The following is a 15,758-nucleotide window of genomic DNA, read 5'->3' on the forward strand; positions in this document are numbered from 1 at the left end:
AAAGAGCCGGTGAGGAACTGTTGCCAGATTGTCTTTGAAATATTAATATGGGTGCCTGGGAAGGTTCGTCCTCACTGGCGCCCTCTACTGGTGCGTCAGGGTAGAACCCATGACCTCACCGTCCAGCTTGGGCTAATAATAGACCGGTCAAAGAGTGCTGGGGAAACAAATCATTCTTCTTCTTCTTCCTGGTATTGTGAAGAAAGGCTTTAATAATGACTTTTACAACCTTTTCTCTAGATTTACAACCTGCCGGCCATTCTGAGCAAACGAGAAGAGAGTAAGTGTGTTTTTTATTTTTTAATCCTTTCAAACCCTTTTTCCTGATTTTAAATGAATCCTCTTTCATTTAATTCATCTTTTTTTTTAGGAATGGTGATAAAATCCCCAACACACACACACGAATATCAAACAACACATTGTGATACCTTTGGCTACAGCGTGTGTGTTCATTAACACAATCACTTGACATACATGCACTGAGCTGACATGGTGAATCCTTCCAGCACGGCGGGGGGGGGGGGGGGGCTGATGCGTGGTTAACCCAGACAGTGACTGACGTGTGTTGAACCCTCTCCTCCTCCTCCTGTTGTATTACAGCGTTTCTTAACGAGGCGGGATTTAACTTTGTGCGGAGATGCATTGACCTGGTGGAGACGAGAGGTGAGGGCCGTTCAGACACAACCACAACACAACACGCTGCGGCGGTGAATAACAATGAGCTCCATTCATCCGTCGTTTGGCCGGGGCAACGCGATGCTTGGGTTTTGTCTTTGTTTCACTCGTTCCACTTCTTTAATTCCCTTCTTTCTCTGGTCTCTCAGGCATAAACACACTGGGGCTGTACAGAATCGGAGGGGTCAACTCCAAAGTCCAGAGGCTGATGACTACAGTCTTTTGTGAGTAGCCTTGATATCACAAAAAGAAACACATGTTCCCACTCAACCCCCGAAGAATTGGGTCAGAATAGCCCCAAAATCAGACGTTTATGAATATTCATAATGAAAGGACGAGTTTTTTCTGCCCTTTCAGCGTTTCTTTATGCTGTTTATATTTAATATTAATCTCACACGATTGACTCTGTCATTTCCAAAAACCACAGTGGCCATTATCGTTAAATAATGATTATTTCCCATCATCTCAGGTTGAATCCTGAGCTTGAACAAACCTAACCCTAGACCCTGTAGCGTGAGTGAAGAGGTCCTCCTGGTGGCCTGATGGAGTAACAGCCATCTGGCCTTGCATCTGTCATTACCTTGTTAGATGTACATTTAAAATAAATAGTCTGAGTGATTGAGTCAAGCCTGTAAAACCAGATCTCGGTCTCGGTGACACGAAACACACATGATCCTTTATTCCAGAGTCTTTTCCAAGAGGAGACACTCTGTGTTTTTTAATGCTCCTTCTAAAAGCCGGGCCTGCCGGGTCGTGTCAGGCCGCCTCGCTTTCTCTTCAGACAGTTTACGGCTTAATCGTTGTGGGCGATATAAAAAACAAAGTGTGTTCCCCCAACAGCCTCCAAGGCACCTGCGGATATGGACCTGGACCCGGAGACGTGGGACAACAAAACCATCACCAGCGGCCTGAAGAATTACCTCAGGTCAGCTCGCCCCTGCCAGCTGTGTGTCCTCAGCTGTCAGGAATCATCATTATCTCCCTAATGTCTCTTTGAGAACCTCGGCGGTGTGAGTCACGCGCTCGGCGCTGACTCACTCACCGGGGGGGGGGGGATGAGGAGGAGGATGCGGTGAAAAAGAGCCGTGTCACTCAGGGAATAAAAACTCCTCTCTTTACCCACCAGGTGTCTCTCCGAGCCTCTGATGACCTTCAGGCTCCACAAGGACTTCCTCCTGGCTGTCAGTAAGTTACGAGCAGCTATTAACAATCATATTCTAATAATAATACTACTTCATATTCTTTCATTAATGCACATGAAGGATTATTAAATTAGCAGAGAAAACACTCCCGTCAGTTAAGATGTTTGAAGAGCGAGAGGCTTTGAACTGAACCACGATTTAAAATGACTTCATTTGAACATTTCAACGTTTCAACTGGAGGAAAATCAAACAAGCAACGATTGCACCAATTAAACTCTTTGCATCTCAGAGAATGGCAGCGTGCCGTGTGTGTGTGCCGAGGAAATGTCCAACTGGGAAATTCAATTGGTTTCATCTGGGCTCATTTGTTTCTTTCTTCACTTGTTTTTGTTTTTGTTTTTGTTTTTAACCATAATTTGAGGTTCTTGCGACCCCCCCCCCCCCCCCCCCGTTCTAAACACGTCTGAGTGTGATGAGCTGTTTGTTCCAACCTGTGGTGAAACTGCACAAAGAGCTGCTGTGAATCCAGATCAACAAAGTCCACACCTCAGCAAGTATGAGGCTGATGAGATGAACGGTTCTGGAGATATACACGAGTCACATACAGACACATTCAGATTATGTACTTAGCAGATGGATTAACAACTGCACTGTCAGTGTATTTAGCTCCAGAATAATCTATCATCACCATCCTAATTGTTTTATATCAATTTGCCTTCCCTCAGAGTCAGACGATCAGAACTACCGGGTGTGTGCCGTCCACGCCTTGGTGCACAAGCTGCCCGAGAGGAACAAAGAGATGCTGGAGCTGCTGTTGAAACATCTCGTCACGTACGTATCTCTGCAGTGATTATATTGTCCTCATGGCAGTTCCTCATATTGTCCATCATACATGAGACATTGTCCCTAGGAGTTTGCGTTTGGCAGCGTGTGATTCCCGTTGTGTCCCCCCTGCAGCGTTTCCACACAAAACCAGTGCAACCTGATGACAGTGTCCAACCTGGGGGTCATCTTCGGCCCCACCCTGATGCGCTCACAGGAGGAGACTGTGGCCGCCATGATGAACATCAAGTTCCAGAACATCGTGGTGGAAATACTCATCGAGAACTTCAACAAAGTGAGTCACAGTCTTTAAACCTAAAAAAACAACAACACTTGTAATTAGGGTTGCAAAGGGGCGGACCATTTCCGGTAAATTTTCGGAAACTTTCCGGAAACTTTCCATGGGAAGTTAAGCTCGGGAATTTTGGGAATTTTTAAAAAAACTATGCGAATTAAACGCTGAGCAATGAAAAACATCATTCAAAACTCTATTTTAAAGATGTATGGAATGCAGCACACGCTGCACGTTGAATTTCTACCCTCCACTGTGCATTTCTCCATCACATGCACAGATAATTGCCAGCATCCTGCACACTACAGCAGGGCTATAGAGGCCTGCAGTAGTGTGTACTCGGGAAAATATATTAGCATTCTGATTGAGGATTGTTCATCTGTTCATCTAGCCTATTTCTATTCATTTATCCATCAATTGTTAAATATTTAAAAGACCTATGTTAAGAATGACACAAAAATGCAGAAGCATATAGTCAAGTGCCCAAAGTTTCCTCAGGGCTCAAATCAGCCTATGACAAATCAAAATGTTTATATATATATATATATATATATATGTCTGTATATTAAAGGTAAATACAGTTAGTATAAATTACCCACAAAATGTCCAGTTTATCCCTATTAATTCCCATTAATTCCTTTGAATATTCCCGGAATTTTGCAACCCTACTTGTAATACACCCTCAATATTCAGGACTGTCATTAATATTCTTTCATGGACCTGCACCAGATCTTCCACCAGCCTCCGGACCCCAACGTGCCCCTGCCCCAGCCACAGAGCCGGCCGGGCTCTCGCCGGAGCCGGGCCATCTGCCTGACGACGGGGCCCCGGAAGCCCCGCAGCCTCTACACCCCGACACTCTGTCTGGCAGACGCAGAAAGTGAGTCCCCGAAGCGGCCATCGCCCACCGCAGGTCATCGCACCGCCATTTGCCAAAATCCATCAGGGGGCGTTTAATATTTCTCAGACATCTGCACATTTCCTGGATCTTTCTTTAAGTCATAAATTAACCACCTCCTCACTCGGCAGCAGGTTTTAATGAGGGCTTTGTATTCCTCCTCTCTGGTCCCTGCATAGGTGACACTGTGAGCAGCAGTCCGGGCAGCACCCCCATGGGCAGCATGGAGTCCCTGTCCTCCCACTCCTCTGAGCAGAACGCCTCCTCCAAAACCGCCTCCTCCGCCCAGGTGAAGGAGAAGTCGCAGCCGGACCTCCGCCGGACGCCGTCCACGCTCTCCATCGGCCCCAGGAGCGCGGCGGGGGTCAGCAGCCCCGAGTCCAGCTCCAGGGAGGACGCGGGCCGCACGGACGGGGAGTCGGAGGACGCCCTCAGCCTGTCCTCGGTCAGCACCGCGCCCTGGCTGTCTCCTGCGCCCAAAAAGGCCCCACACGTCCGCACCGACCTCCGGCCGCCGCTGCTGCCGAGCCGCTCACCTGCTCCCTCCCTGAAGTCACTGCATATATCTGAAGGTGGGACAACCAGCGAGTGATCCCTCAGGCCGGCCTGTCACTAGATCGATTCTGTCTCCCTGGCTGTAACGAAGGGGAAAGTAACCTCATGAAAGTGTCATTTTCCAGACTGGATTCGTAAACTGGATTGTTTTATTGTCATAACTTCTTCCTCCAGGACGTGGTCATTTCAAAGAGTGATAGCACCCCCCCCCCCCTCCCCCCCCCCCCATCCCCTTTAAGCATGATTTAAATACCTGCATTAAAATCTTTCTGACACGGATCATTCCCTGAGTTATTTGATGTGTTTCAAACTTTTTTTACTGTCTTTTTTTTTGTGTCATTTACCGGCAGACGAGAACTTATTATTTGTGTCTCTGCCTCAAGGCCTCAGGAGCTGCTCCGGATCCGTCCAGAGTCTGTCAGCGCCGGAGCCCAGGGAGAGCCTGAAGCCGGGGGGGCACCCGGACCTGCCACCCAAACAAGTCCTCCGCCGCCGGCTGGACACCTCCGTGGGCAACGGGTACCAGCGACCTGGCTCAGTGTAATGACTCTAGATCGCTGCTTCTGATACCGATCCTCATCATTAGTATCATTGTGTTCGGCTGAAAGCAGCTGGTAGAGCTGAGCGATGAGAAACATGTTAAAATCTGTCTATATTGATAATTGTCATGATAAATATCACAATATTTTTCTTTTAAGTTTAAACTTTTTGCTCCTGAGTGAAAGTTTTGGTTATGAAATCTTTCTTTATGAGTAGAAAATTATAAATACTTCATAAACAGGAAATCAGTCGGCTACTCATACTCACTGTGCACAATGCATCAGCAATATATTGATATTTATTTGGAATGTAGATGACAAATGTCGATAATATTTCATTGCTGAGCCGTATTTTGAATTAGCTCACTTGTTTCAATTGTAAATCTGATATCTGTGTGTTTAAGCTGTTGTCTGAGTGATTTAAAGCAGTTTCCTTGGCTCTGAACATTTTAAACAAACCAGGCATTTCTTACTGTTTTCATTATTTAATGATACAATATATTAATTGCTGCATACGTATAATATTCTCTTTGGGCATGTTGAGCATAAAAAGTCATGTCTCCTAATGGGAGAATGCAGATTTTTGGATCAGTGTGGAAAAGGCCAGCAGTGATTACTCTGAGCGTTTCCAGGAAATGAGAGTAAGTCACGGAGCCACGACTCCCTGTCTCCACCTCCTCCTCCTCCTCCTCCTCCTCCTCCTCCTCCTCCTCCTCCTCCCTCTGTCTGTGACTGTGCAGCTTCGAGAGCTCCTCTGAGATCACATGAGTATGTGTGAGCAGATTTATGTCTGTTTTCCTCTACGGTGGGAGAACTGGCTTTAATTATGCTCAACCAGCTCCGGGGTTGACGTGACCCAGTAGCCCGACTGCGCTCGGTTCTCCCGGGACAAATAGATTGCTCGACTTGTCTTGTCCTGTGTGTGTGTGTGTGTGTGTGTGTGTGTGTGTGAGAAGCCGGTCACATGGCATCTCAAATAGCTGTCCCTGTGTAGCACCCACCCGGCTCGCCCCTTGGTGCAGCTGCCCCCCTCGACTCCCAGGCTGCACTGTGCAGGTTCGAGAGCAGCCCTGTTATGTGTATTTTCACCTGGTTTTAAAAAGCTGAAGCTCGGTCCGCCCGGAGGAAGGAAACCTCCCGCCTCTCACCTCCTTCTAGACAATGAGGAATGCTGGCACGGCCAACAGGGAAAGTGCACCGACTGGTTTTAGACTGAAAAGGTCAGATAGGGTTGAACTTCTCTCTCTGGGGGCAGCGCTGCCACTCGAATTGATTAATACCAGTATTGCTTTTATAATCTAATCACAGGAGCTGTTTTTCTTTCTGTGACAAGATATGTTTGTAATCCTTGATTTATTGATCTGTTGTTTTTTTCTAATGGTTGCAGGGTTGCTGCCAGAGCACTGCTGTTTGAAAACATCCCGTCCCAGTCAGTTCCAGTCGGAAGGTGCCGTTAAAACCATGACACAGCAGTTTTAACATTATTAACCCCCCCCCTCCCTACACATCTCATCTCTTCCAACCTGCCCTGACATAGCTTCTGTTTTTTTTTTATCTGCTTGCTTGTCTTCACAGAGATGCCAAGGCGATGTACTCCTGTGAGGCAGAGCACAGCCACGAGCTCAGCTTCCCCCAGGGGGCGCACTTCACAAACGGTGAGCGGAGCCAGAGATTACTGTGCTGCAGCAGTTTTCTCTCTCGCCACAGCTCACATGCCTCCTATGCGTAGGCCGACCGGACATCTGAGCCCTGCACTCGGCCAATTCCCAGTGTTGTGTGGACGCATAGAATGGTTTTTTTGCTCTTAGCGTGACACCCACATGTTCATTTGCTAAAGAAACAAACAGCCCCAGGGGATTTTTTTTTCTTTATTGCCTCTCTACTTTTTCCATGATGAGATGACTTGGCCCACAACCAGTGCAAGCAGGTCACTGTAACCCAGAGATGGAAGGCACCAGTGCCTGTTCCCTGTTAACACAGCAGAGCCAGCAGCCAAACGCGGAAACATCAACAAACGCTCCCCAGCAGTTTCCAGCAGCCAAAGCACGTTAACGGCCGATTCGTCCTCCTCGTCCCTATTCAGCATATCTGATCATTACCGAGGCTGCTTCTCTTGATTTGGATTGAAGCCCAGCTATCGTTCACTTTGTTGTTTTACTGGTTTCTACTCTTAAGTTTGTGATTAAGTAACATGATCCCACGTTCGAGCCGGAAAAATGCTCTTCAGGGACTGAATTAATGAGCCGCCTGACCCCGAGTCTCCCTTGATCTGCTTTAAATGTTTATTCGTCTGCTTAATAGCGTCTTTAGTTGTTTTGTGGTTTTTCCCCCCCGCTGGTATTCTCTTAGTCCGGTGAATTAATGTAATTAGATCCAAACCCAGTGATTCTCATCAGATTACACTAAATCTGCTTCTCTTGTCTTTCACTGAAGTATTTCTTATTATTCTGTTCTCTCTCTCTCTTCCTCCTGTAGTTTATCCCTCTGTTGAACCAGGCTGGCTCCAAGCAACATACGAGGGAAGAACCGGTTTAATCCCCGAGAATTATGTCGTCTTCCTCTAACAGGTGGTGAACGCTGCATCTCTTTCCTGGTATCCATGGAAGAAAAAAAAAAGAAATACAAGATGTGGTTGTTTGCTGCTCATTGTCGTGTTGTGTTGCCAATTATCACTGGCAACCAACATTTCTGCATTTTCTGTATTCTTCAAGTAGAGCAGTAATTGTTTTAACATGTGTGTGTGTGTGTGTGTGTCTTTGTGGTGTTTCAGTTTGAGGACAGGATGTTTTTGGATTTCACATTTAGATTTTGTAACTCTTGCACTCAAACACAGCTGCTTGCGCTCAAATTGGGATATTTTAGAGTTAGGTAAAGATAATTGCTCGTCCCCTCGTGCTCGCGCTGCTTCTCAAACATCTTCTTTGTGCAACATATCCGTCAAAAGTTCTCCCAACCAATAGAACTCAAGGTGCAGTTGCCCCGCTGGTATTGTTTGCAAAAAACACACAGACGGTAACAAGAAGCAGCACGGCGTCTATTGTGTTCTCATAGCTGCTGTCAACAGTGTTCCCGTCACTAGTTAGTGATCGGGAACACTGTGTGCATGAATCCGGTTACAGTAACCACCCGAACGCACAAGAGTCTAACAGAAGTAAAGATAAAACACCCACAACGAGGGCGGGGGGGGATTTTGTTCTTTCCAAGAGCTGAAGCTGAAGCTGAAGCGCAGGAAATCTGCCCCAGCAAGAAAATATCTGTGCATTTGAGCACAAGCGGGGGCTGTTCGAGTGCAAGAGCAGTGTTTTGATTTGAAATCATTGCAAAATCTGACCTTGACATCGGTGAGTTGGGCTCTCGAACTGAAACACAACTTTGTATTAACGGTCCTCAAAGTTCAAAGTTCAAAGTGTACCTCCATTTTCTATAACGAAAAAAAATAAGTACGACATTTTTGATGGATGTAAATGTTTGTATATGAAATGACCCGTCGACTGCACTGATGTTTTTTAACCTTTAAATATTCACAAAAACAATCACAACATCAATTTCACAAGTTTTATTCTCAGAAATATGTAATAATAATATATCTTCAAACTTCCCAGTAATATCAACAGAAAGTTTCAGCAAGTGCTTTCATGAAAATCTGCACAGGCTCATAAACATTTGTCTGTATTAGCTGTAATTCAACAAACTGTGATTTTTTTAAAGTAAGGATATTAATCTAGTCTATGAGTAAAAGCGATAATGGGGGGAGGGGGGGGGGTTGCACCTTAACTCTCTTGTTTATGGCCTGTGATGGATGTTGGACCACTGAACCTGCTCACTGCTGCCGTGCACTTTCTGGTTAGCTACACAGCACTGTACTGTACATTGAAGCTCATACATTAACCTGTAGTCGCTAATCAAAACGATATTTACCTTCTGTAGCTGTTTATTCATATAAATGATCACGTCAAATATAAAAAAAAAGTGTTTTTATAACGTCACGAATGCTTCGTTCATGAGGTGGAACCTTCAGCTCTGATGCTTGTTGTGGTACTTTATACTCGCTGGTACACTGGTGTACTGGCAATGACAATGTATTCGATTGTCTTGTGTTAAAGATGCCATTCCATATTTAATATTTCTGCCACTGTCGAAACATTTCCAGAGTAGAAAGTTATCGAAAAAGTTAAAAATAACAACAATAAATCCTTTTTCTTCTTCATTTACAAACTATTGCTCCAAAAATAAACTTCCTCTGACGGCCATAAATGTATTTCTGAAGGTATTTGACAAAATCTCACACTTGCCAAGATCCCGGTGTTCTTTTCCATTTGCACCTTTTAAGAAAGCAAAGTGACCTTGAAGGGTCATGAGGGAGCGACACTCCCCGACCGTCTGAGATCAGATGACGAACATGACGTCAGTTTCCTGAATGTGTAATCACCTGGCATCATTGTTTTTATTTCTTTTCTATACTGGCAGGCTTGTTCCCCTTGGAATCATCCACTGTGTCTTCACGGTGGATGAACATGTCTATAAATAAATAGCGTGATTCATTACACCTGCGCTTCCATATTCTTTTGTCAGAGAACTTGAACTTGAAATTCAACATGTGAAACATCTTATTTTGTATTAGCTGTTGGGGGTTGAATGCCTTTATCTCTCTGTGTTACTACTTTCTAAACATAGTCCTGCTTTTGTCTTTTATTAGGAGTAGACAGGATGTGGGTTCCTTCCTCTCCACAGTTAAATTTGGTTTTATTGCACATTGTTATACCTTCGTCAAGGCAGGTTTATTTATTTCACTTAAATAGAATCCGGTGTAAAATTAAGTCCATTAGTTTTTAAGGATTTCTTGATATTGTGAAAGACATTTAACATGACTGCACTCACGTGAATTAAATCCATCACATGCATCCTACTAATCTGTCCTGGTGTGGATTTTTTTATTTGGATTTAGAAAGTTGATAAAATTAGAAACCTCTTCTATTATAAAAAATAACACATTTAGGGCACTGAGCAAAGATTTGCACCGACCGCTTTTGTTTTAGTGGTTATATATTTTATATATATTGTGTAATTTTCTGGACCCAAAGAAGAACCCATAACATTTTGTTCCCAGAAAATAGTTTATGGAAATCCGGCATATTTAGAGGACTGATATATAAATATACACGGTTTAAACATGTGTTTTAAAGAGAGTGGTCTTCCTCCCTGACGAAGGTGCTGATAACCCTGAAATAACAGGATTATTTTCTGCGTCTTCTTTATTAAGGAAACACTTTGGGTCAGAAACACTGAATATTTGGGCTCTAGTACAAAAATATATCTCCAGAGGTTCTCGAACCCAGCTGTTGACCATCTGTACACAGAGGCCAGAACGAGAGAGGGCGGCTGCACCAGATTCACACAGAGAGGCTTCATGGATTCATGCCTCTGAGATCATAATATTCAAGATGGTTCTCGGCTTTAAAAGGTATTTCTAAGGAACGTGTTCATTGTAGTTCACCTCATAAAGAGCGTCAGAGGCGGTTTGGCAGATTACAGATGACTTGACTACATCTGTAATCGTTGGGTGGCTGAGTGATCCCGTCTCAGGATGTGTCCACAGCGCCGTCACTTGCTGTGGAATAAGAGGGGCCTCACCATGCCGGCCAGGACCTTGGGAAGCTGGGAGGCAATGACCTCTGACATCATCTCTGGAAACTCCACTTTCATGGCGTCGGCCTGGATGAAGGTGCTCAGACAGAACAGGTTGACCTTCTTCACTATCTGTCGGAGGGGAGACATGCAGACAGTTTGACTTAGAGAGACAGATTGAGACGTGTGAATTTATTGGGAGGGTTTCTTTGTGCTCAGCTGCGCCGAGGGAGCCTACATCATGCATAATGTCCATGAGTTTGGTGAGGTGGAAGAACCGCTGGGAGCTGGCCATCATGCCCTTGTCCCTCATGTGGATCGCCTTGGTCAGCTCCCGGATGTAGTTCTGTCTCATGTCTTCAAACACTGCCTGGCTCTTGAGTCCCTCGAGAGGCACTGAGGAGGAGACAGATTCAGAGAAAAAATGATTTGTCCAAACATGCACAGTGGAAACAAATGTAGAAAAAGAGAAGATTCAGTCAAGTGTTATTGTTTTTTTAACATAACAAAACACTGTGTTGTTTTTCAGTCTGTGTAAAACTCGATAGCAGCTGCCACATAAATCCTGTCAAGGTCCCGTCGCCCAGTGCAACACTCAACACTCCCTCCTCTTGTGCAGCAGCTCCACAACAGATTGTTATCACAGCCTCACATCTCTGTTTGTAACACTTTTCTCGGGAGGTGCTTTGTCTTTTACCTGTGTTGAGCAGTATTATGGCCTTCATGCAGAGAAACTCCTCGCGGGTGACTTGCAGATTTGAAAACTCCTGAGGGATGAACTGTATCGCCAGGCACAGGTCGTAAATCGGAGTTCTCCTCATCTGCTCCCTGATGGGAAAGAAAAAAAACAAAAAATGGTTTCCAGACATCTCCAGAGCTGGTCTGTGAATACATGGGTCAGTGTCACGTCTTGGACATCTTCTACTTACTGGCTGAGAACCAGGTCGGGGGCGAAGTATAGATATTCACTGGTGACGTTCTGGAAGGAGCGCCACCCGAGCGAGAACACCATCAGGTTCATCCACGAGTACTGGATGAGGGTCATCTGATCGGTGATGTGAAGGTTACGAAATCCTAGGAAAGAAAAGAAAATGTTTACTTGACATAATCTTTTTGGATTATAACATTTCCTCTCATGTCCAATAATCATTGCTTCTCCCCCAGACACCTTGGTGGATGGCCCTTGGTGACAGTGAGGTGGCCCTGAGCCGAGCGAGCCGTTACCTGGCAAAGACTTGGACCACTTGACGATCCACAGCAGTTGTTTCTCACACAGCCGGTTGAGACTGGTGAGCAGGAGACTGGGCACGTCGGACTGGGAGTTGTCGTAGCCGGAGTACATGACGTCCGGCTCGATGTTTTCCAGGATGTTGAGGAGCTGCTGGCTGAGCTGCAGCTCGCGGATGCTCGGGATGCAAGACATGGAGCTCAAGGCCTGGCTGTCGGCGGACATGGCCAAGTGGGACTGGAACATCAGGGACGGGGCCAGGCCCAGGGTCTTCAGGGCCCCGAAGCGCTTCAGCTTCCTGCCTGTGGCACAGACACAAGACCCCGGTCAGATTTGACGATGAAGAGCACAATCTGGGTCCGATAACACATCACAGAGCTACGGCTTTTATTTCCTGTATTCCAACTAAATTTACAATTTCAGTGTGGATGTTGAAAAGGGAGTTAAATATCTATTTTAGCATATTGTCTTTATTTTAATCAAATTGAAATCACAACTAACTGAAAAGATAGTTTGCAAAGTGTGACTCTGGTGTCGCATAACTTTATCATTACTCTATCATCTCTGCCTTATAGGTGCATTAGCTCTGTGCAGAAATAAAGAGAACCTACCTCCGAGCATCATCCCGGCTTGGTAACACTTCCTGAGGCGACACGCTGGGCAATTTTTCCTCCGGATTTTGTCCACAATGCAGTCGTTTCGCCCGGCGCACAGATAGCTGTGATGGCCTGTTGAGGGAAAATACACAAAATTGTAACACTCAGATACGTGAGGGAGGAGGAAAGGCACATAATGAGGGTGGGGGGGAGCGTGGGGGGGGGGGGGAGAGAGAGAGAAAGGGCTCTTGGCTATTAGCGCGGCTGCTCCACTCCACTCGGAGCCAGGAGTTCTGAGGAGAGATCTAAGGAAGAAAATTAGATGGAGGCTGTGAGGACAGAGTGACACGGCCGCGGTGAGACATAGTGGCTCTTACATATCTCCCATCGCCAGATAACGAGGGAAAAACAAGTCCGAGACGAGGAACACGGTGAACACTGGTCAGTGTGATACTGTTGCTATAATGACCTTTTAACAACTACCATCGAAGGTCAGTCAGAATTTTATGCAGTAACTCCTTCTTTCCGTGCACCAGCGCGTTCACTGGGGGACATGAGAGAGCTGATATCAGAGACTATAATCCCTCCTTTGGGGTTTGGGTGTATTTGCGTGTCCCGGCGCCCACTGATCAGCTGACAGACCTCATAAATCATCGTAACTTTTATTCACAGGGACCCTAAATATGTAACATTAGAGAGTAATGGAGTATGGTGATAAAGGGGGCGAGAGAATACACATGCACCGACAGAACCAAAACAAAAGATACACTATTCACTGTGTTGGAGATAGAGGCAGAGAAATGAAAAACAAAGAGATAGGGTCGATAAAACAAAAAGAACTGGGCAGATACAGCATTTAAGAATCTACTGTATCGGACGATGGCTTCATTTCCCAGTTCCAACACATTAAATACGTGTCTTGCAAATTTGTGTGACTGGAAATGTGTACTCAAACTAAAACTGCCCGGAAAGAGTTGGATAATAAGGACTCAACATGTCCAGGAGCAGGTATTATGTTTCCCCGTATTTCTCTTACCTTCCACGGCTCTTTTAAAAAAGACTTTACAGCTGCCACAGGTCAGAACTCCGTAGTGACAACCCGAAGCCTCGTCGCCGCAAATCACACACTGCCTCTGCGGTGGCATACTGGGGAGAGGGAAGAAGAGAAAGCACATGAAGCTAAATTCAAATAAGAGATTTATTTGTGTCATAAAAAGGCAAAAACTAAATATGGATCTAATTAAACAGTCTCTGTTTTCATTGTCTCAAAGCTTACTGAAGAGGCATGTTTACATGTTTACAGAGTAAGATGAGACTAAGAATGACCCATAAGGATCCTTTTTATATCTAAGAGTTTGTAGATGGATTTTTAACGAGCTTCCCGCTGCTCTTAAGTGGAAGAACATTATTTTTTTTAAGGAGATCTAGAGTATAGAACAAGTTAATGAAAATTTAACTTGAATGACAGAGTTTCCATGAGGTATGGATGTCAGTTGAGATACAGAAAATATAGCTGATGTTGTTCTTCCAAATTCTCAGAAAACAGAACTGACTAATAGAGTTTACAGAATGTATATAGTTTGAGTTTTGTGTTGTATTTAACTTTTGTTTTAATAATAAGCTCTTTGCACCTTGCTTTTATTTTATTTTAACCATTCCACTGCTGGGTAAACTTACCCGGGGAACCCAGAGAAGGGTGAGTGGTTCCTCTGGGCGAGGGCCTGGGTCTGGATCCCCTCATAGCCGCCGAGGGCGAAGGGGTCGTCGGTCACACCTGTGGACTGGCACCAGTACTGGGGCTCGGCTGGCATCGGCCACCGGGCCACCTCGTTCTTATACATCGGCTGCTGCGCTGCTGCTGCTGCGTGGATGTTGGCGTCAAAGTTGATGCCTGTCTTCCCGGATGACCCGCATCTGGAGTCGGCCCGCACCTGGCCCAGCGCCGGCAGCTGCTCCGGCTGGTTGAGGTCCATCAGGAAGTTTGGAGACGCGTCCAGCACCGGCCGAGGAGCCGCGGTGGCTGCTGGCCTGAATCTCGACGCTTCCACGTCACTGAGCCCCAGGAGAGCCGGGATCTCTGGTGATGGATCAAAGTTGGGACACGGGGTCTCCATAATCCCCGAGGGCTCCTTCTCGTCCTTGATGAATTTATACGCTCCGGTTGTCAGTGCGCCGGGCAAACTGTCCACGTCCGTCCTCTGAACTTTGACAAAGTCTTCCCACTGCACATTGTTACACTTCAGAAACTCACTGCCGCGGTCGTAAAAGTGTTTTGAAGCATCGAGCAAGTTACAATCTTTAAAAACTGCGCCGTCGACGCTCGAGTGGAGCCCGTGGATCAGTGCGCCGCCGCCGCCGTTGGAGAAATTACGCACGGAGGACGCCATGCAAGTTAGAGCCTGTGCCTCGCTGGACAGTTTAATATTAACGTACCCGGCTTCACTGGAGTCCCCCAGTCGCGTGTCGGTGGAATCGACGGTGGCAACACACATGGAGCTCATCCTTCCGTTCATCTTATTCTCCATCGTGTGAACCTCGAGGCGCGCAGCAGCAGAGATGTGGAGCGCGTCCGGAGGCTGGACGCTGGGTGGCACGTTGTGGCTCAGAGAACCTTCCTGTAATCCTCCTCCCTTTTCTCAGAAAGACTGCGACTTCGTTCTTTCTTCCACTGAAGCGTCTCTTTTTCCTTCAAGTTTAACAGCTGATGAGAGAGAAACACAAACGATACACTATTTTCTAACCTGGTCTTGCTTCTGAGGAATCACTCGTGCGTAATTACGAGTCCTGCCAGAAAAAAAAGCCCTGACATATTTGGATGAATTACAAAGTGTCGTCTCCTTGTTGTTGTGTGTTGCAAGTTTTGTAAAGTTGAATAGAAGCTCAAGAGTAACTTTCTTCAGTCTGACTAAACCGCGGAGGAGCTGCCACTAGAATAAACACAGGCTGGAGAAATGTGTGGAGTTACACGACTTTAACTGGAGACCTGCGATAACATATCCAGCCAATGGGGAGAGTCAGCAATGGATTTCCTCACTGTCAAGGGCCATTAGTCCCCCCCCCCCCCCCCCCCCCCCCGCTGCTCATGGATAAGGTGCAACATGGGGACATGTTTGACCAATGTGAGATAATATTGGGAACAAAACCAGGCATATGGCTTAACTAAGTAAATAAACACTTTAAATACGAATTCATCATCAAAATTAAATATTATTGTTGTTAGAGAGATTTAAAACAATATAATTTATCTAATTTGTGCTTAAACCTGTATTTATAACTTTGAAACATCCAATCTATGGCAGGTCCGAAATAAAATCAAAGCAATTATTTGTTGGTTTTTAAATTTTACCTTTTATTTTAGCAAGATTTTATTCAATAGATTTATATTT

The 15,758-nt window shown here is 45.7% G+C and overlaps 2 protein-coding genes across 2 annotated transcripts in view; one reads left to right on the top strand and one right to left on the bottom strand.

Annotated features, from left to right (window-relative positions):
* Positions 1–9,467, top strand: part of LOC128440069 (rho GTPase-activating protein 42) — a gene marked incomplete in the record, with an annotated part of 55,011 nt that extends 45,544 nt beyond the window's left edge. The window contains 13 exon segments of the mRNA XM_053422646.1: positions 241–280; positions 601–663; positions 825–899; positions 1,516–1,600; positions 1,802–1,860; positions 2,543–2,648; positions 2,775–2,934; positions 3,661–3,811; positions 4,009–4,401; positions 4,768–4,924; positions 6,311–6,370; positions 6,499–6,578; positions 7,399–9,467. Coding sequence (XP_053278621.1) covers positions 241–280; positions 601–663; positions 825–899; positions 1,516–1,600; positions 1,802–1,860; positions 2,543–2,648; positions 2,775–2,934; positions 3,661–3,811; positions 4,009–4,401; positions 4,768–4,924; positions 6,311–6,370; positions 6,499–6,578; positions 7,399–7,487 — 1,518 coding nt within the window.
* Positions 8,424–15,304, bottom strand: pgr (progesterone receptor). Its single transcript, XM_053422647.1, has 8 exons — positions 14,050–15,304; positions 13,409–13,518; positions 12,388–12,504; positions 11,773–12,078; positions 11,478–11,622; positions 11,246–11,376; positions 10,787–10,944; positions 8,424–10,680 (listed from the first exon to the last, which is right to left on the bottom strand). Exons 1-8 carry the CDS (start codon positions 14,895–14,897, stop codon positions 10,525–10,527), a joined length of 1,971 nt encoding a protein of 656 aa, XP_053278622.1. The 5' UTR covers positions 14,898–15,304; the 3' UTR covers positions 8,424–10,524.
* Between the last annotated feature and the right edge of the window lie 454 nt (positions 15,305–15,758).

Source organism: Pleuronectes platessa, chromosome 5 (assembly GCF_947347685.1).
Source record: "Pleuronectes platessa chromosome 5, fPlePla1.1, whole genome shotgun sequence".
Taxonomy (NCBI): domain Eukaryota; kingdom Metazoa; phylum Chordata; class Actinopteri; order Pleuronectiformes; family Pleuronectidae; genus Pleuronectes; species Pleuronectes platessa.

What these genes read in the sequence shown, in the direction of transcription:
- pgr (XM_053422647.1), bottom strand. Translation starts at nt 14,897, where the DNA reads ATGGAGAATAAGATGAACGGAAGGATGAGCTCCATGTGTGTTGCCACC. An exon ending in CCCTTCTCTGGGTTCCCCGG is followed by an intron (nt 13,519 to 14,049) that starts GTAAGTTTACCC and finishes CCCTCTCCCCAG; the next exon opens with TATGCCACCGCAGAGGCAGT. An exon ending in TTTTAAAAGAGCCGTGGAAG is followed by an intron (nt 12,505 to 13,408) that starts GTAAGAGAAATA and finishes TTCCCTCAACAG; the next exon opens with GCCATCACAGCTATCTGTGC.